A 22338-nucleotide genomic window follows, 5' to 3' on the forward strand; every position below is an offset into this window, starting at 1 on the left:
TATCAGGCTTCATAATCCTAATTTTATCCAAGAGGCTATTGATTTCTTTAATAACTATATTTTCCCTAGAATTAAAGCCATCAGCCTCACGGTGATTTCTAACCAAATTCTGAATGTCTAATTCACATATCTTTTCAAACAATGTTAATATGGGGTGCAAAGGGGGGTTGCATGTACTACAAATTGTCAGGGGGTTCACAGAATGTTCAATGGATGAATCTTTAAATAATATCCTAAAATTCAATTTACGGGTATATAACTTCAGATCAATAAGTGCATTGGCTTTATCACTACGTTGCCAGGGTATATAAATATATCCTTTAGCAAAAATGTCACACTGTTCTTCATTAAACTTTCTATCAGAAAAATTATATACCTTAAAGTCTCCTGAACTATTAGTTATGTTGGTACATACTGGTAAAATATTTTTTGTTAACAACAGGACATACACATTAATTCTAAATATAATTGTAACTCTGAAAGAATTATATACTGTGCTCAATGTAACCAATGTAGCTGTTTCTACATTGGTAAAACTGATAGGAAATTTAAAAACTGTATTTATGAGCATTTATATGAAATAAGAACTCACAAGGACACTAATGCATTATATGGGCATATTTTAGAATACAATGAACATTTCTTTTGTTTTTTTATTATAGATAATATAGCCTCTGACATCAGAGGTGGTGCATGGTCGATACTACTTGAAAGAAGGGAACTATACTGGCAGTTATTATTAGATTCTACTAACCGGCCAGGTCTAAATGAGAATTTATCTATTAGTTCCCTTCTAAAATTAAGAGCTCTTAAAAGATGATATATATATATATATATATATATATATATATATATATATATATATATATATATATTTTTTTTTAAAACTTTTATATATATTTATATTACTATTTATATACATATAGTGTTTTCTAGTATTCATTTTAGAAATATTTATTCATATTTTATATATGTATCTGTCTGTTTTTACTTTAAGGGTGTGTGGCTGCTTGATGACTATGTGCATGACAGGATATAAAATGTAGATGTTTGTGTAATTGGATTGTCTGAGGAAGTTCTTTGATTGGACGAAAGCGCTTACTGGCCTTCCATCGTTTGTGGTTCAATAAACTTTGGCTCAATTTCATCAACTTCGTGGCTTTGAATTTCATTGTTTTGGAGTATGCCCTGTTCCCTTCTTCCAGCGTTGTGCTGCATTTTTTCGTTTTCTCAGTTTGTGTGTTTTCAACATGGCAGATGTGGACAGTATTGGTGACTCCAATGGCATATCCACGAATAGCACTGATATCAGGCATTGCAACGAGCTGTGTCTGAATTAACCAGCATGGTTCAGAACCTTACAAAAAAGTTGATTCACTGGTTGCCGCCCCCTTTGGTGACTTAATACGTACGTCGCAAGCAGCAGAGGAAGGAGATATGGCTTCTACAGTGTTACGGAGTTCATTAAGTAATTCGTATTTACTTAGTTCATCTCAACAGGGTACTTTAGGCTTGAATTTCCCTTCGACATTGAATTTATATAAAAATTCGGGTTCTATAAACTCTATACCATGTGGACAGTGTGTACCAGAAGCAAGTTTGGATGTACAATGTACTGGAAATATTCCACAACTGAAAGACTGGCTAGATGCAACTATTTTGTTACAGAACGGACTTAATAACAGGACTGAGTCCGGTAATAAAAGCCTTCATCTTTTGCTTGAAGAATTTGAATATTATTTGTCAAAAATTAAGCATTTACAATTAGGTAACACTTATTTTATGGAATGTTTAAAAGAAAAGGTTGTACCAAAGGGGTTAAGGATGTGGAGGTACCCTAGTGGCTTAAAAAGTGATAAACTGTTTTTTAATGAATTAATAGCTCTTTTTAATCAACATGGATTTGAATATATGAATTTGATAGTAGCTAATAATGATAAATTAATGAATTGATTGAAAAAGTTACAGAACTTGATCTTGTCGTTTGTGCACATAGACAGTACACTGATTTTAAGAGCGAACATTTGAGAATTTTTAAGAGTATTGATCAACTTTCTAATGAAATTAAACTTCGAAAAATAAAAAAATTAAATAGGGATAAAACTGAATATAGTAGAGGCAGTGCATACCCCAATCCTCCACCCTCTCAAGAATGGGGTAATAAGTTTAATCATAATGATGGTGGTGAAGAAGGTACAAATAATATTCCTCACATACAGGAAGAAGGTGAGGAAGATTTTTTAGACGACGAGGAATACCCCCTTTGAGGCATTCAGAGCGATTGAAGAAAAGGACCCCCCAAGTGAACAATATGAGAATGGAGAATTATCCAACCCATGTGTATACCACAAATTAATGGAACAGAGGGAGGGGGCATGAACAGCAACAGAGGAGGGATGAAATACAACAACAGGGGTTGGATGAACAGGAAATAGTATAACTACATCAAGTGACTATAAGTAAAGAAACAACAGAAGATATAACAAATCTGAATAATTTTGACCATATTTTACCAGTATGTAACATCATAACTAATAGTTCAGGAGACTTTAAGGTATATAATTTTTCTGATATAAAGTTTAATGAAGAACAATGTGACATTTTTGCTAAGGGATATATTTATATACTCTGACAACGTAGTAATATGGCCAATACCCTTATGGATCTGAAGTTATACACCCGCAAATTGAATTTTGGATATTACTTAAAGATTCATCCATTGAACATTCTGTGAACCCCCTGACAATTTCTAGTACATACAACCCCCTTTGCACCCCATATTAACATTGTTTGAAAAGATATGTGAATTAGACATTCGGAATTTGGTTAGAAATCACTGTGATGGCTTTAATTCTAGGGAAAATATAGTTACTAAAAAAATCAAGAGCCTCTTGGATAAAATTAGGATTATGAAGCCTGATAAGGGAGGAGGAATTGTGATAATGAATTTGGATGATTCTTATAAGGAAATGCATTTTATATTGAATGGAAAAGCTTATATAACATCTTCTTTGAATGAGTTGAATGGGTCATATGTAAAGTTAAAAAATTAATTACAAGATCTGTTTATAGATGGTTTTATTAATATTGACGTCCTGAATTATTTAACTGTGGTACATCCAAAAATATCAGTAATGTTTGGTCTCCCTAAGTTGCATAAGGACACTTTACAGCCACCCATGTGCCCCATAGTTGACTCTAAAGGATCTATCACACAACCATTAGCGAAATATTTAGATTTTAAATTAAAACATTTTGTATATGATGAATCACATGTATGTAAGGACTTGTGGAGTTTTTTGAAAGATATTAATGATATTTCTTTTAAAGATTCTTATATGTTAATAACTATTGATATAAAAGATTTATATTCAGTTATTCCTCATCAAATAGGCCTTGAATGGTTTAACAAGTACTTATATGAGAAAAAAGTGGAACACTTTGATGTAGCACTATGTACACAATTAATGGACATTATTTTAAAAATTTTATTTTATTTAATAATGAGATTTTTTTACAGCAGGAAGGAGTCGCTATGGGGTCAGCATGTGGGGGCCTACATGCAAATATAATAGTGCTGCAATGGGAGAAGAAATATGTTTTTTCTCCTGATTTTTCTGGTTATATAGCGTATTATACACGTTTCTTGGATGATATTTTTATTTTGTGGGACAGTCCCCATGCTATAGTTAATGAATTTATAGCATATATTAATTCCACCACTCAATTTTTAAAGTTTACACATCAGCCTTGACATGCATAAAATAGCATTTTTAGATATTTTATTAATGAAGGATTACAATAAAAAGAGATTTACTTCAAAAATATATAGAAAGGAAACATATTCGAATTCATTGCTACACTTCACTAGCACCCACCCATATAAACAAAAAAAGAGCAATAATAAAAGGGCAGTTTGTTTGCGCTGCCCAGATGGTATCAGACTTAGAAGAATTTTTCAACGAATGCGACAATTTGAAGGGTATGTTTTTAAAGAGAGTTTACCCCGTGAGATTACTGAATAAGGTTTTGTTAGAGGTGACACATAAAAAAGAAAGGAATTTTTATGTTCCCCTCCTGTCAGAAGTTTTAATTAATGAAGGAGAAGTGATGAATGAAATCTCCTTTAATATTAAGCATGCAAACAATGATTATACTGCTTCGTTTATTACCACTTTTACAGTAGATAGTGTGGACATTAAAAGCATTCTTAATAAAAAATTGGGTTATTTTAACAGAGGATAGGGACATAAGACCCCGTGTTGAAGCGAGACCTGTTACTATATTTAGGAAGGGTAGAAACTTGAAGTGTTTATTTGATAAGAGAAGTTCATTTAATAATGCAGTTAGGAAGGGACAGATGAGGAAATGTGGTATGTGCAGATACTGTAGATATGTAAAAGAAGGTGAAATATTTTTTGTTAACAATAGGCACATACACATTAATTCTAAATATAACTGTAACTCTGAAAGAGTTATATATTGTGCTCAATGTAACCAATGCAGCTGTTTCTACATTGGTAAACTGATAGGAAATTTAAAAATCATATTTATGAGCATTTATATGAAATAAGAACTCACAAGGACACTAATGCATTATATAGGCATATTTTAGAATACAATGAACATTCCTTTTGTTTTTTTATTATAGATAATATAGCCTCTGACATCAGAGGTGGTGCATGGTCGATACTACTTGAAAGAAGGGAACTATACTGGCAGTTATTATTAGATTCTACTAACTGGCCAGGTCTAAATGAGACTTTATCTATTAGTTCCCTTCTAAAATTAAGAGCTCTTAAAAGATGATTTTATATATATATATATATATATATATATATATATATTTAAAAAAAACTTTTAAATATATTTATATTACTATTTATATGTGTTTTCTAGTATTCATTTTAGTAATATTTATTCATATTTTATATATGTATTTGTATGTTTTTACTTTAAGGGGGTATGGTTAATGTTTGATGACTATGTGCATGACAGGATATAAAATGGTGATGTTTGTGTAACTGGATTGTCTGAGGAAGTTCTTTGATACGATGAAAGTGCTTACTGGCTTTCCATCGTTTGTGGTTCAATAAACTTTGGCTCAATTTCATCAACTTTGTGGCTTTGAATTTCATTGTTTTGGAGTCTGCCCTGTTCCCTTCTTGCAGCGTTGTGCGGGAATCTTACTACTCGCTGATTTGGGTGCGGAAACCCCCCACTGCTTAGTATTGTGTGTCCCCTGGGACTGAAACCTGGGGTTTCTGCTGTGTCTGGGTTTGGCTTGAAAAGACCTGGAAGGGGCTGGAAAGGACCAATTCTTAGAGGGCCAGTGCCTACTAAATCTAAGAGGCTGAACTTGTAAGAAATCCTTAACAGTTTGTATAGATTTAGCTTTATCTTCCATCTTTTTAGGAACTTCCTCAGCCTTGTTGCCAAACAGGCGGTCCTGATTTAAGGGGCAGCCAACAATTTAGCTTTAAAATGATCAGGCAAAGATTGCTCCTTAAGCCAAGCATGCCTTCTGAGCACAGACCCAGTAACAGCAGCCCTGCAAGAGGCTTCTAATGAATCAAATCTACATTGCAAAGTATGTTTTCCAACCTGTTCAGCAGAATGCATTAAATCCTGTAATTCTTTATTTTCCGCACAGTCAGGAATCAACATCATTTTCTGTTTAAGCAATCCAATAACATGTTGCTGATACTTTAACATATGAATCTGGCAGTTTAAAGCCCTAATGGCCAAGGTTGCAGAAGTGTAAACCTTCTTACCCCATCTATCCAGCGCCCTGGAGTCTCTATCAGAAGGGGTAGGATTTTTAGCAGTAGAAGCCTTAATGCCCTTGGGTCCCTGTGAAATAGTCCCTGGATCCGCAATAGGATTTTTAAAAAGGAACTTGTGTGAATCAGGAACCCTGTAATATCTGTCAGGTTTTCTGGGAGCAGGAGGCAAAGAATCAGGGGCCAAACTAGATTCCGAAAAAGCATCAACAACAATGTCTAGTACAGGAGGAACAGCTAAAGGCCTATGCTGAGACAGGAGTAAGAAATCCTTAAGCCTTTTTTTGAATCAGAAAAATCCTGGCTTTCCCAGTGGAAATGCTCCCTTAGAGTATGTAAGGTTTCACCAAAGAAAAATCCTCTGAAGGGGAAGCAGAGGGAATAGAGTCCTCTGCATCAGAATCCTCATAAGTAGATAAGGGCAAATCTAGATCATCAGAAGAATCTGAAAAATCAGAATCCTGGTCAGGAGATTCATAAACAACTTCAGTCCTAGGTCCCTTAGAAGGGGGAGGTTGGCTTACCGATTAGAGTTATAAGATCTTCAGCCATTCTTATCATTTGTTTTTTAGGCATAGAGGCCTGAGCATGAGCCTGGGCATAATTTTTTTAGGCATGGACTGAGATTTAGGCCTAAATGAAGAAGGAGGCGTCGGTTTAATATGCAAGTTCGTAGGCCTGAATACACCCTCAGAAGCCGGTGCCTGCTCAGCGGCTCCAGACTCATCCAAGGTAGAGACATCCGCGGGTTCCATAGCTGAAGCATCTCACAGCATACTGGACTCTGAATGGGTCTCAGTAGAGGCCTGCGAATCAGAAGTAGCGGGTATCAGGGGTTGTGAAAGCGCCTCACTGAGTACCGGCGAACTGGCGAATGGCTTAGGAGAAGCGTCGTTGGCAGTTTTGGACCTCAGCAGCCTGTCTCTGTCTTTATCTTTGCGTTTTTTTCGAAATCTCGGTAGTCGGATGGCTAACCGATGACATTTCTGAATAATTAAACTGAGAACTGAAACATTTAGAGGCAAAGATATACTGATGACGGATAGTGCGCTGATTAACTAAAGCACAAAACCTACAGCAAGGTACATCGTGGTCAGGGCCTAGGCAAGGAATACAGTATGAATGAAAATCTTTATGAGGTATTTGCTTTCCACAAGTAATGCAATTATTAACTTTTACTGACATCGGTAAGGAGCAAGAAAAAAAGTTTCCCCAACGGGATACTTAGCTTTAGTTGAAGACTTTGGTTCTGAAACTCGAAAACGAAAATTTCAGGAGTCGGCCGACCGGCACTTGCGAACTGCTTATGCTTCGGGCACCGCACGGCAAGAAAGACTGATGTAATGGCGTCGGCTGCATGTTTTATATCCCTGACGACCTGACGTCATAGAGGAAGGGACAGCAACCGACGCAGGACTCAAGACTTTGTTAAGCAGGCCAACTGAGGGCTACTGCAAGCAGATAACCCAAATGTAATGACTGCAACAGTGAAACACGAAGAACATCTCATTTGACCGAGTCTCATTATACTGACAGCTTACAAACCTGAATTTCAAAATATTGAATTTTACGTCATACACATGCACACTTACACCACCAATGACTAACTCTTTCCAAAGCTTAAAAACCACTTACCCTTTTAACAGAAACTAGACAATATAAAACCAAACTAGGTGGGGAGTTGTGCCCCCCCCCCAAAAAAAAAAACGATATATACTAACTCCAGGATCGCACTACAGTGGGGAAAAAGGGCATATACCTTTTACTTAACTTACAGTTATGAGCACACGAAACGTCCGCCATATTACTTTAGATACTTAACATAAAATTATAAAGAGACATACCCACATTTAGAAACACCACAACACTACTTTCTCCGCTACTATTGGTATTCTGACAGTTGGCACTTTAAGTTACAGTAATGCTTTTTTTTTTTTTATCACAAGCAAGTCACAGGTGAAGGGAAATGCACGTCACGTCTATGGCTTAAAATTCAGTATTTTGAAATTCAGCATTATAAGCTTTCAGTATAACGAGACTCAGTCAAATGAGTTTTCAGTATTTTGAAAATTAGGTATTGTGGTCTCAGTCAAAAGAAATTCAGTATTTTGAGTTTTCAGTCATACAACCTTACTTCTGTAAAAATTACAGTTGGGTGCTTCTCATATAACAATGTTAACTTTCACTCAAAGTAAGATGAAATTATGAACTGCAAGCTAAAAGAAACACAAATAATGCAAAAAAGTAGAAAAATGTACAGCTGCAGTTCCCCAAATGCAGACATTTAACCCTTATTCCAAAGATTTCACATGCCTACAATACACACACACACACACACACACACACACACACACACACACACACACACACACACACACACACACAAAGCGAAACAAATGTTGATACTGGTACAAACACAGAATGTACTACCTGATAATGTTAAGAGTAATGACGGTACCAAACTAGTATAGTAGGCTCAAGAATTTTCAGCTGAAAAAATAAATATCCATGTTGACTCCACAATAACTGTCACTCAAAGTCCTTTAGCGTATGATAGCCACAAAAGTTTTGAGCAGCATACAAGGGAGAAAAAGATACATACACAGAGGACTGCTTTTTCCATAAGACATTGCAAGTAAGTACGCACAGCTGGAGCAAATGATATGAATACATGACACATGATTTTTAGAAACCAGTCAGCTTGCACTGAATTTGCTGCAAAACTAAATTTTGATACAGCTACAAACTAGGAAGACATCACTGCAAACATGAAAAGGATACACAGAGAAAGCTTACAATAGTGATTATGTGGTTGGAAAAAAGAGAGTATGAAGACAGGCTGAAATACATGGGATAGTTTTTCTGGAAGAGATGAAAGATAAGGAAACATGATACAGGTTTTTAATTTTTTTTATAGGATGCTTTGGGAGTGTTACAAAGAAAGGATGCATCAGCTGCTCCTGTAAAGCTAAATTTTAGTTTGGAGTTGGGGTTGTAGTTTTTCACAGTCAAGGTGGAGCATATGAGCTACAGTTTGCCAGGCTGGGCCTTTAAGGCAGCTTGGACAAATGGGTGCATTAGGGAAATGCCTTGAGAAGGATTGTAAGAAATACCATGGGAAGACTTGATTAACCTTTTTTCTACTCCAGCTGATGAGTGACACAATGCAAAATCACAATGTATAATATGCTTTATAAGACATGATGACATGACAGATTCACATTCCAGTGTAACTCTCACTTCTGGAATAAACCTCCATTACATGTCAAGCAGAGTAGCAGCCCTTGTCATCTTCAAGGTAAACCTAGACAACTGGATGGGCAGCTTCAAATTCTCCCTGGTGTATCTTGTCCGTCTTGTGGCTTGAGGAAACTTTCGAATATGGGTTTTTCACTAGGCTTGTAATGGCCTGCAGGCTGACTGCCTTGTACTTACTATGAATAATAAATGCTTATGGTAGCATGCATTTTAAGGACTTACATTGATGCAGAAAAGAGTTGTCATTCTGTGAAGATAGTTCGGATCACTTGACATTGCCAGCACTTTAGGGATCACTGTAGCTTGAGCCCACTCTTTTCCAAACTTCTCAACCAGTTTCTTCAGATTATTAGTTGCAGCTTCTCTAATAGCATACACTAGGGAAAAATATTGCATTATCTTATAATTAACATATCTCTGTACTCTTTCTCTAATAGCAAACACTAGGAAAAATATTGCATTATCTTATAATTAACAGATCTTTGTACTCTGAATTAGTAAGAACATTTTTTTTAAATTTACATCATTCATTTAACTCAGTAAACTGCTTCCCAATGGATGAACAAGGAGCATCGTCTAGGCAAGTGACTGCAACTCACCATAACAGATCTTCAACAAAGAAAATTAACTGCAGTAGTCTGACCAAAGTTCCCCTTTGCTTTCTATAGTTCTCCATTAGTATGACTTTATAGGAACACGGATGCTCCTTCCCTCATGTGAAACCTGTGCTGTTCTCTGGAACTGTTCTAACTGATGTCCGCCTTACACCAAAGCTTTTATTTTTTAAAAGGACTTTTTTTTAAAAAGCTTTTTTTTTTTTTTAAAAAAGGACCTGTGTCCAGTCGAACTATCACGGTAAACAAATGTAAAATAAATAAATAAACAATAAATTAAAACAGGCTGCAGCCCACATCCACTTCACTGTTTTAAGCAAGAAATTACAGTTTAATGACAGATGTCTGAGAAAAACTTCATCAGACGTATAATCCCTTACCTTCGATGGTCAAGTTTTCTAAGCAGTATATCCACTGCTTTCCAGTGTAAGCATTCATCAGTTTTCAGCACCTGGTATTACTAACATCAATCCATTTTTCCACAGTGTATTTATTAAACAAACACAAGAAGGGAGATTCAGGAAGGGATAAACACATGACAAAGGAGAAAAAACAAGCCTCCATCATGCTTAAAATACGGAACAACAATCAAATGAAGGAAGGAAGTGAAGAAATGAAGTAACTAATACAATAGCAAAATGCCTTCAAGTTTCATGTTCACAGGCCTCACTGGAAGTTGTCTCAAAAAAGGCATCAAATGTTGCCATATAATCACTGCAGGATAAAAAATGTACCTTTCCTGGAATAGGCAATCATTGCCTTTTTATACAATTTGTGCAGTAACCGCCACAACATGGCTCCGTCTGGAGGTTCCATCTTTCTTCAGAACATGGTTATGTACTTCCTAAATACCGCAAAAGCATGCCCCAGAACAAAAGAACTAGAGACAAAGGATCACAGAGAAGGCAGCACAAGAAATTGAGAAATAAATATCCTTACTTCACAGCTTCCTATAGGTGTCTTCAAATTCTTTGCTAAAAAAAGAGTTGAAAACAAGAAGCAAACATATGCAGCCAGTCCCTAGAAGTCTAACTGTAGTACTTCCAGCATTGATTAGAAACACCCATTCAGTACCATGCAAAGGAAGTCAGAAAAGTAAAAAGGAGCAGCCTAAATATAAAATGGAAAATTAAAAAAAAATGGATGAGGTATGTAACAGAAAATCCCTATCAGCAGGAGTATGAAAGCAATTTCCCTGTAAGTTTCCGTCCTCACCCAGAAGCCCTAAGGCAAAGGAAAAATTAAGACCCTAAAAGCATAGTAAATTTGAAACACCAAAGCATTGAGTAATGTTGACCGTAACATATCTTTAACAGGGGGTATAAACCACACTTTCCTCTAACACCACAGCCCAGAAACCTACCTAAATAACCAGGAAAGATTGTCTTATTGTCCACAAAGCAACCAGACATCAAAACTAAACTGAAACGACTGTCTGTGAAGGAAATTATCTTACTCCTTAATCAACTGGCTCCCACAGCAAAGATCCAGGCATATTCAGCTTTTCAAGATGAGCCAAATCACTAGTTCCATGACTGGTCAGCAGAAAAGCAAATGGAACCCAAAACATCTGCCTGAACTTTTCTAAAGAGAAACTGTCAGAAGAAAAGCTGCAGCTATTATCACCAGTAGCAAAAGGAATGCAGGGGTCTCCATACTACCATGGTTTAACCAAGGGTAAAGCTGCTTTGTAAATAGCATTGTTTCCTCCTGAACAGCCTGCCTATCCTTTCAAAATCTAGGGCAAGTAACCAGCCTAAAATATCAGATAGGAGTGTCTCAATATGCTGACAAAACAGTTATGTTATTCGATGGTCAGGGCAAGTTGAAGCTGCCCAATAATATATATATATATATATATATATATATATATATATATATATATATATATATCAAGACCATAAAGGTCCATGCTGCCAAGGGCTTCTCTGCCACAGCAAAAGTAGAGGAAAAGAATAGTTGTGTAAAATCTTACCATAACCATAGAAGTCCTTCTCTTCCATGTTGCAGTATTCTAACATGTGGGATCCTTCACCTCACGTGACCTGAATGTCCTAAAGCTTAGCCTAGCTGCCGTAAGGTGTGTGTGATGTTACGCAAAGGGACCATAAACCGTGGGCCATAAATATGATGTCCGCATGCACAGACCTCAGAACTGAATGCCCCAGTTGGACAATAGTCTAAGGTAAGCTGGAAAGATGCCTCCCAGAAAAGGGAAAAGGTCCTAGAGGGGGGGTTGGAGGGAAAGATAGGAATACTGCAACATGGAAGAGAAGGACATCTATGGCTATGGTAAGATTTTACACAACTACTCTATGTCCTTCTTTTCTCATGTTGCAGTATTCTAACATGTGGGAGAGTACCAAAGCTCAACCTGTGATATGGGAGGAGGAAGAGGATGCAGTCTCCTGGAATCCATGGAGAATGGCTTTAGCAAACCCTGCCCTAGCCTAGAGATGCAGTCCAATTTATAATGTTTATTGAAAGTATGGACTGAAGACCATGTAGCTGCCTCTAAAATGGTGGCTTTTTCTAGTCCTTTGAAGAATGCCCCTGAAGAGGCCACAGGTCTGGTTGAGTGGGTTCTCACTGTGTAGGGTAACTGTCTTCCATGTAAGGAGTAGCAAAAAGATACAGTTTTGGAAATCCATGCAGATATAGCTTGTTTGGATGCAGCTTTCCCCAGGGCCCTGGGGTAAAAGGATACAAACAACTGGTTGGACTTCCTGATGTCCTTAGTCTTATCCACGTAGCATCTAAGTTGTCTGTGAACATCAAGGGATTGGAGTACTCTCTCACTGTCATTCTGTGGGGAAGGAAAGAAGGTGGGCAAATGAACAGATTGATTCAAGGATAGTTCATTGACCACTTTAGGCATGAAGGAGGGGTTTGTACGAAGGAAGACCCTATCCTTATGAAAAACGAGGTAAGGTGGGATAGCCATGAGTGCTTGTAACTCAGACTCTTCTGGCCAAAGTTAGGGCTACAAGAAGCATTGTTTTCCAGGTACACATCTTTAAGGTGTCTGAAGTTGCTGGTTCAAATGGAGCAGTAGTGAGTTTCTTCAGAATAAAATTTGAATCCCATGGAGGGGGTATGGATTTTCTCGATGGTCTGATGTGAAGGACCTCTCTCAGAAAAAGCTTCACCTCTAATCTGAATAAAGGTGAATTGAGAGATAAGCAGATTGAGAGAGCTGAGAAATGGAGTTTCACTCAGGAGTATGAAAGTTCAGATTTCAGGAGCTCACACAAATAAGACAAAACTAAAGGTACATCTGGTTGAAAGGGGTCTAGTTGCCTGTGAAGACACCAAGTGAAGAACCTTTTCCATGTGGATAAATAGGATCTCCTGCAGCACGTCCTCCGAGTAAAGGTTTCTAAAGGGGATCAAAAGTTTATCTCCCACAGGTTAAGCTTAAGTTTGCAGGTGTGGGTGGATAAGAGATCCCTTCTGTTGTGTGATGAGGTCCACCTTGTGAGGCAACTTGTGGTGACTGCCCTTGGCTAGTGACAAAAGAAGGGGGAACCAGTGCTGCCTTGGCCAATAGGGGGTAACTAGCAAGATTTTTGGCTTGTTCTGCTGAATCTTCAGCAGGACTTTGTGTATAAGGGGGAAGGGGGAATGCATACAGAAACATCCCTTTCCAGGAAATTGTGAAGGCGTTCACTCTCCATGCTTGTGTGGGGGGGGGGGGGGACCTTGAGCAGAAGAACTGCAGTTGTCTGTTCTGAGGAGAGGCAAACAGCTCTATCTGTGGTGTATCCCACCAGTGGACTATGTCCAGGAAAATATCCCTGTATAACATCCATTTGTGATTTTGAGACAGTGACCTGCTGAGGGCATCCTCCTGCTCGTTGTTCTGTGATAGGATATAAACTGCCTGTAGTGTTACATTGGAGTGAGTAGCCAACTCTCATGCTTGGATGGCTAGTCTGCAGAGTAAGACTTATATGTTGATGTACCACAGTACTATGGTGTTGTCTGGGTAGGGGACCTAGCTGTATCAGGGGAAGGAATGCCTTCAAGGTTAGGAGAAGTGCAGTCATTTCCCTGACGTTGATGTGTTTTTTCCGAAGGCAGGGGTCCAACTAGCCCTGCACCTCAAGTCCATTCATGGTGGCCCCCATCCCAGATCTGATGCATCTGTGTACATCTGTTGAACTGCAGTGAGGGACTGTAATAGGAGTCCTGGATTCAGATGAATTTGCTGAATCCACATCCTGATTTCTTTTTTTAGACAGGGAAGGAATGGCACCTGAAAGTCTAGTTGATGGGTGTGATGGGACCAGACATTCTTCAAATACCACTGAAACGTCCTCATGTGTAGCCTGGCAAGTGGCAACATGGGGATAGTGGCTGCCATGAGACCCAGGAGGCGAAGGAATTCCCTGGCTGAAATGTAGCTCACTAGGAGTAGCTCTTGAAGGAAGTTGGTCAGAGAAGTGACTTATTCTGGCAGAAGGTAGGCTCTCATCAAATCCTCCCTGATCCTGCAACCCAAGAAAATCTTGTGTTGGGAAGGAGCACGGGAGGACATGAGTAGGCTGACTGCGAAACCCAGGCTTCCTAGGAGGGAAATGGTGAACTGAAGGTGTCTTAGCAGGGTACTTGGTTCCTCTGCCTGGATGAGGAGGTCATCCAAGTATGAGAAGATTTGAATGCCTTTTGTTCTGCAAAAGGCTACTATGGGGGCTAGAAATTTTGTAAATACCCTTGGTGCTGCAGACAAACCAAAGAGCAAGACAGTAAACTGATAGTGTGAAGATAGCACAGCAAAACGCAGGAATATGTGAAGGTCTGGGTGGATAGGGATGTGAAGATATGCCTCCTTCAGGTCTAAAGTGGCCATGAAGGAACTGGGTGTCAAGAGTGGAAGAAGGGTTTGAAGGGACAGCATGTGGAAAGTGGCTACATGAAGAAAGGGGTTTAGAAGAGACAGGTCCAGGATGGGTTTCCATGGGCCACCCTTTCTGGGGACTTGGAACAGCCTGAAATAGAAGACTTGGCCTTCTTGTCCTGGGTGGACCCTTTCTATGTTGCCCTGTAGGACCACATCTTGGATCACTTAAGGGATTAGATGGATCTGGCTCTTTGGAGGGAGGGGAATACCTTTTGAGGAAGGTTTTTCCTGCCAAGTCAAAAAGTATCCTTTTTCCACAATTGATAGAACCCAGTTGTCTGAGGTGATTTGTTGTCACAGAGGAAGACAGTGAGAGAGGCAGGCAAAGAGGGGGAGATTGAAATGGGTGTTTAGACAGTCACGCATTGTTAGGCCTGTCAGGAAAGGGCGGTCTTGGAACAGGTTGAGAGGAGCCATACTTGGAAGAAGGTTTCCTGACACCCTTCCTGGACTTGGAGGTGGAAGGTGCAGAGGCTCTCCTGACAAAACTTGGCTTAGCAGGGTAGTTTCTACGAAATTTAGGTACTGGTGAGACAAAGAGATGCTTGAGATGCTGCAGCTCCTTGCTCTTCTCCTATAGACTTTTAAACAATTCTGCTGACTGTTTTCCAAAAACTAAGTTATTGTCAAGAGGGGCATCCGTAATCTTGTTCTTGAAGTCATCTGGCAGTGGCTGTAGCCTGAGCCAGGAGTACCTATGAAGAACTGATGCTGATGCAGCTGACCTAGCTGATGTTTTTGCAGTATCATAGCTGCATTTAATGGAACGTCCAGTGACTTGTGCAGCTAAAGATAGTTTAGAGGCAGCTTGAGATTTGGTGGGAGAATCTGAAATAGAAGACAGCAGATCCATGGCCCGAGAGACTAAGTCTAAGGTGTATTTGACTACACGTGTTTGGTAATTGATGGCTCTAAAGGTCAGGGTTGAAGAGTTCTAAATCTTCTTTCCTAACCTGTCCATCACTTTGCTATCTTTATCTGATGGCAGTAGGGAGGAAGAGGGTAGCTTGTCTGGATTGTTTGTCTGCTAAGACAGCAAAAACAGCTGTGTCTGCCATAGGTGGTTTATTAAGGAATTTGAAGTCATCAGGAACTTTGTAGAACCTGTCCGGTCTTTTAGGGGCAGGTGGCTGAGACTCTGGAGTCTTAGAAGATGAGGCAAAAGCGTCCAAATATGCTGGAATTACTGGAGGGATAGCAGAGGGAGAGGGTGATTCCATCTGCAGAAGCCTGTAGTACCTCTTCTGTATTTGTCATTTGTGTAGAATCCCATTTAAAGTATTCCCACATTTTGGAAACAGTTTCCCCAAAGGTGATATCGTCAAGTGGGGAATCACCTTCCAAGGAATCTTCATCAGGACAGCAGTATTTCCAAGGGTGAAGCAAACTATGAGGTATAGGACAGAGACTCATCTGAAGAAGAAGTAGTAGAAGAGACTTCCTCATCAGACTGCGGATGTGGCAGTGGGCCAGTAGAAGGAGGCCTGGGGCTCAAGGTTGGAAGATCTGCAGGAGCCTATGATGAAGTAGGCTTCAAGGTAAGGAAGGCCTGAAAGAGAGACTGGGAAAATGCCTGCCAATCAGGTATTTCTTCTGTCAGGGGTGACAGGTGCTTCGACTTCTGTTTCCTTTTTAAAGAAGGAGTCTTAGGTCCTGGCTGAGTAGGCGAAGGCCTAGTGTCCAACATCATAGAAGTGCCTTCCTTGGCAATAGGTGGCAACACTAGCCGTTCGGGTGAACCTGGTCCCCCCCTGACATTGGATACACAAGTCGCTGGTACCTCTGCCGATGTGCAGGCTGGAGAATCAAGGGTGGCATCTGAAGCAGTACCCACTGAGGTCGCCAAGCCTATCAGACGTACCTCAGCCCCTAGACCAGCAGCTAGCTGGATGTCTGTACTCGGAGGTGCAGTATTGGGCCTTGCTACCTTGGCCTTCTTTTTCGGTGGTTCTGCAGAGACTGCCAGTTCTGGATCAATACCTAAGGTAAGGTATTTGACACTTTGGTTCTTGACGAAAAGCTTTAGGGCTGCAAGACGGCTGCATAGTGTTTTTGGAACAAACGACTGGCAAATGGAACAGGCTTCATGGTCATGGGAAGGCCCTAAACATAATAAGCAAGGTTCGTGGCGGTCTTTGTGCGGAATTTGCTGACTGCACTTACATTTTCCCTTCGTAGATGACATGGATGGATACAGCTAAGTAAAAATTATACAGCAACATAAGCTTAGTAGAAAAAAGGAGAAAAAATTCCCCAACGGGGTACTTGTCTTTTCAGGAGTCATTTTCGAGGAGCAGAATGAGCAATGCAACATTCGAATGGTGGCAGAGAAGTTCCGAGGTCTGTGCATGCAGACGTCACATTTATGGCTCACGGTTATGGTCCCTGTGTGTGACATCCCATGCACATTACAGCAGCCAGGCTAAGCTTTTGTATATCAGATGGACGTTCAGGTCGCCTGAGGTGGAGGATCCCACATGTTAGAATACTGCAACATGAGAACAGAAGGACATCATCTAATACTTCCACCCAGTACCACAGCTAGGTTAAATACATCTGGACATCACAGGGCCAAGACTCATTTAAGAGAAAGTACTCTCCTGACCCCAAACCATGCACCAACTGGGAATGGAAACCAAAATTCCAGATGACAGAGAAAAATTTAACCCCACGTAACCTGTCTAAGGCTGATTCTATGCCAAACACCATCACAAGAGTTAGGGTAACCTATGCAGTCATCTTTTACAAAAATCAAAGAACATGGAAAATTGCATCCCATACCTAGTGACCATCCACAAAACCTGCCTGATCAAGGTATATGAGATGCAGCCATCTCACACAAGCCAAACCTTTACAGTTGCAACATAGGAGGTGTACCCCCTAATACAAAGATGGGTACCCTGAGTCCTTACCAAGTTTGGGGAGCAAGATCAATAATAAAGACTTCATGAAGGTACAGAACAGGCAACCAAGGAATAGTGTAAATTATGGATCCTTACTAACAAAGACGGTGTTTTAACTGGTAAAACTCTACAGACTTACAAGAGGAAGGCCATCTGGCCCCTTTAGCCTTCCTCAGCATTAGCAGTGGTACACCTTCCTAGCTCTACCATAGTTACTGGTGCTAAATACATTTTCATTTACAATGCCACAAGGTATGGAAGGCAAGCCTCCCAATAAAAACCTGTAGACAGGGGACCATCACCTTCCATCAGTAAGAGGAGTAATTCTCATCACACTCTGAGAAGAAAAACCTCTAGAAAATCCCAAATTCTACATATTCTAAGCTACATCTCCAGGTTGCACAGACACTTTATCACCCCTATGTTTGTGCTTTCCACAGCCTAGCTACAATGATAGCAAGGCACAAGCCACACTCCTAACATGACTTGCCACAAACTTAACTTTGTGATCAAATGATTTCTGGGCTGTTTTCTGTAAACACAGGATAAAATAATGAATAGCCAGTTCAATCTGCTCAGGAAGACAAAACTGCATAGCCAAAATTAGTGCAGATTTTGCTGCATCTCCAAACTTCAGGATTTCATGTTGATCCACTTTATTTATTTGCTTGGACTTAAAATCTGAATAATGTTTGAATATGTACTAGTTTAGCTACCATCTGTCTTGGGCCATCTCACTGCAGTTGTAGACCGAATCACTGTTGCTGGAGTGGTAGACGTACTGGTGCACTTGTGTTTTTGGCCCTGGTTTCTCCACTGAGTCACCACATTGTTAATTTCTTTACTTATTTACCATTTGTTTATCAAGAAAGAGTGACTGGAACAGAACCCATTTTCAGTGGAGGCCCTGGGAGAAAAGCTCCAGATGCATGCCTTTGGTATTTTAAGTTGTTTGGTAGCTATCTCATATCTAGCCTAAGTACATCAGCTTTGTCTGTTTTAATTTGCCACAGTGATATCTTTTGATCCGTTGTGTTGACTTTGCATAGCTTGTCACAGTTTACTTTCATCTATGACAATGCTGCATTGTTACTCCATGGCACCTGGATACTGTGTGGACTGATTAAACATATAATGATGGGGGAGGTGACAACACAAAATCTGTCCATTTGTTTTTTTTTTCTAAAGACTTGTTTATTTATGGAGTAAATATTACTGATTTTACTGAAGACATTCCGTGTCAACTTAAATTCATACTTGAAGTTAAAGAATGAGCTGCTCCTGTGTGGTTGGAGGTTAACGATTTGCACTGAAATGTACGATGGGGACATTCTCCAGTTTGACTTTGGTGATTCTTATGTTTGCCTTTAGCGGGCATTATTCTACAGGTCATTCTGTTGATAGTGTTATATTTAGAGTGCTTGCTTTAAATAACCTTGCATTTTTGAAATTTATTTTTCTAGGTTTGGACTATTTTCTCTTACTTCATTTAGTGTGAATGAAGTGCTTATGTAATAAGGACTATAACCAAACTGAAACTGAAGCTCTACATGGAAGGAAGGCTCTGCAAAGGGTGGTGTCCAGACATGCCCTTAAAAGACTAGTTTCACTGAGGGATTCAAGCATGACTCTTCATTGTTAACTGAAATTCTCTGGTTTCTGAAGCGATTCAGGTCAAAGTCCAAAGCACTGAGGATGTCCTGTTGGGACTCTTCTAGGCCCAGACAATCATTCAAACAGGGGTAAATTTAAGCACCCTTCTTTTTGAAACAGACAATCCCTGGAGCCATTATATAAACAGTCTGGGTGAATTAGACAAGACAAATGGTAAAGGTATGCACTGGAAAAAATCTCACCAAGTTGCAAATCTTAGGAATATGAAGGTGGATATCCTTCATCTCTAGGGTGACTTGGAGTTTGTGTGAAGGAAGCAGTTGTAGCAGGTTTTACAGTGTATGTATTTTGAACTTTGGAGTGCCAGGGAAATTGTTTTGATGGGAAAGGTCTAAGATGTGTCCAAATGGCCCCTCTTTCCTTGGGACTAGAAAGAATAATGAAAAGAACACCTGTTCTTCATGTCCAGTCCTGGAAGAACCCTTCATACAGCCCCATATTGCATAATCTCCTGAATTACTGCAGGTAAAAGAGCTCACTGGTCCATGAGAACTGGTGGAATGCCTCTGCATTTTGAAAATGCCCTGATATTGCAATTAATACACTCTCTGGATGATAATCAGCACTCACCAGTTTTGGGCAATTCCTTCCTAATTTCTTATAAAGGATGACTTAAGTACCCTCCTACTTTTTCTAAGGGGTGAATCACAGCTACTACTGAGGAATAGGATGGGGTGGGCTTAGGAGGCTATTGAAAGAATCAGTCTAGCCACATTGCTGCTGATCGCTCTGGATATCTTAGCCCTGTCTTGCCCTGTGTGTAACTTGTCATTCTCTCCTTAACTATTTCTTTCACCTGCTAGGTCTATCATCATCCTGTTTTGAATGATATGGCCATGGTTTTGCTGGAAAAGTTGTTCTTTATCTAGAAACTTGATCCAGAAGGAGTATGCTTTACAAACTGGGCAATCTTTCCTTTTTCCTCCAGTTCTACTTTTTATTTTATTGTACATTTGTTTACTGAGCTTGTACACTGATCACAGCTGACCATTTGCAGATACTGCACATGTAAACTAATTTACAAAGATAAACATAGAAGGGCATCAAATTGTCCATATCAAAAACAGAACAGAAAGAAAATATTTACCAAGAATGGTACAATAGCAATAAATAGGCGTAGTAACAATTACTGGGGAAATGCACATTTTACAATTTTATATAATGTACCAGTGCAGATTCACATGACAGTGAAAATGCTGAGGAGTAAATAAGAGTCAGGGACAGGGATGGCAAGTTAATGGGTGTTAGCAGTTAGGACAAAGTCTGGAGTTTGAGAGGCCCTTACGTGATGTGACTTACTGTGTAGCAAGTTCAGTTGGGTTTGTTGTGGAGGAATTTAAGTTCAGCTCTGAAGATAGGGAAGGAGGATTGTGGTTCCTTTAAGTGTGTGTGTGTGTGTCTGTGTGTGTGTGTGTGTGTGTGTGTGTGTGTGTGTGTGTGTGTGTTGGGACAGATTCCTCATATTTTAGGAACAAGGGTGTAGAAAAGATTGCCTACTGCAGAGAAGCCTGGTTTGCAGGAGTTGTTTGGGAGAAGCTACTGAGGTTTGTAAGTGTGTGTGTGTGTTTAGTACATATTTTGGCAGCTAGTGGTAGGAATGAGTCAGCTTGAAGATGAGTGACCCTAGTAGTAAGGTATTCTCTGTGCTGCACTGTGAGACATTTGGCTTTTTTAAGGGTGAGGCAGTGGTGCCCATGAGAGGTTGAGTTAATGATAAAGCAACAGATTTTGCTTTCAATAGTCCATAATATGGAAACTTTTTTTTTTCTCAGAGGCTGTGGCTAGTATGGGTAGTAAATATTTAAACTGAGCCAGAAAGACTCACCTGCTTACAGCAGCCCTAGCTTGTTAGGATAGGTAGGATGAGAAACAAATTAACTCTGGCCCTTGAATTCTCAGTATAGCTGTGGAATGTTAGTGACTTGTCTACCAACAAACCAAGTTATTTGAAGGAGTTGGCTGTTTCTCTTGGTGTACCACAAAGGACAGTGATATTAGTTGTTCATAGAGTTCCTGAATAACGAGTCCAAAGATGAGATCATTATTCAAAGGGGTGAGCCAAGATCTCTGCCTTTACATTCTCTGGAAAGACAGGGCCCTCAGTTAGTTATGTCTCAATATCACACACCTAATAGCTGATGTCCTGCATGATGCATTCACAGCATCACTGCCACATTTATTTTTTCAGTGTTTGGCAACTTGTAAAGAAAGTAAATATAGGTCCAGCATCTCCTGTTTCAGACTTGTTTTGAATACCTACTGCCTTAGCCTTTAATACAGTTTTAAACATATTTATTAAATGGTCACATTTTAAATGGTAAAGAATAGTTGTCTAAAATCTTACCACAACCATAGATGTCCTTCTCTTCTACATGCTGCAGTATCCATAACATGAAGGAGTCCTCCACCAGCTGATGTGTACGTCCGGCTATAATACAAAAGTCTAAAGCTACTGTGAGGTACGTGCGACGCTGCACATGAGCAAATGTACGTCAGCCATAGAGAGATGTTGGGTATAAAGCAGACGTCAGCACGTACCAATCCTCAGAAATGAATGCCGCAAACAGCACCAGCCTGATCTTAGGTGAGGAAAACATGCCACCAGAGGTCAGGCAAGCATCAAGGGGAAGGGGAGTAATTACTGCAGCACATAGAAGAGAAGTACATCTATGGTTATGGTAAGATTATGTCCTTCCAGTCGTATGCTGCAGTATCCACACCATGAGGGAGAGTACCAAAGCTCATGCAGAGGAACAGGGCAGAGGAGCAGAAGCATTCTCCCCACAAAGCCATGCAAAACAGCTCTGGCAAAACCAGCCCTGGACCTGGAAAAGCCATCTAGTTTATAGTATTTAGTGAAGGTATGAACAGAAGACCAGGTAGCTGCCTCCAGGACAGAGCAAGTGTCAAATCCTTTAAAGAAAGCTCCAGAGGAAGGTACTGCCCTAGTGGAATGTGCTCTAACTGGAGAGGAGAGATTTTCTCCATTGGCAATATAACAGAAGGAGATAGCTTTTGAAATCTAAGAGGAGACAGTCTGCTTGGAAACAGGTTGACCCAGGGCCCTTGGTGATAAGAAACAAACAAGCATTCAGACTTACGAATAGGTTTGGTTTTGTTCAAAAAGTATCTGAGTTGGCTATGCATGTCTAAAATGTGCAAAATCTTCTCACTGGAGGATTGAGGAGAAGGGGAAAAAAGTT

The 22338-nt window shown here is 39.7% G+C and overlaps 1 protein-coding gene across 1 annotated transcript in view; it reads right to left on the minus strand.

Moving 5' to 3' along the window:
• Positions 1–22338, minus strand: part of PPP2R1A (protein phosphatase 2 scaffold subunit Aalpha) — a 2558186-nt gene that overhangs the window by 319951 nt on the left and 2215897 nt on the right. The window contains exon 12 of the mRNA XM_044079364.1: positions 9264–9418. Coding sequence (XP_043935299.1) covers positions 9264–9418 — 155 coding nt within the window. The remainder of the gene's footprint in view (positions 1–9263; positions 9419–22338) is intronic.

The sequence above is a fragment of the Protopterus annectens genome, chromosome 8.part0, assembly GCF_019279795.1.
Source record: "Protopterus annectens isolate FY-2018-M chromosome 8.part0, PAN1.0, whole genome shotgun sequence".
Lineage (NCBI taxonomy): Eukaryota > Metazoa > Chordata > Ceratodontiformes > Protopteridae > Protopterus > Protopterus annectens.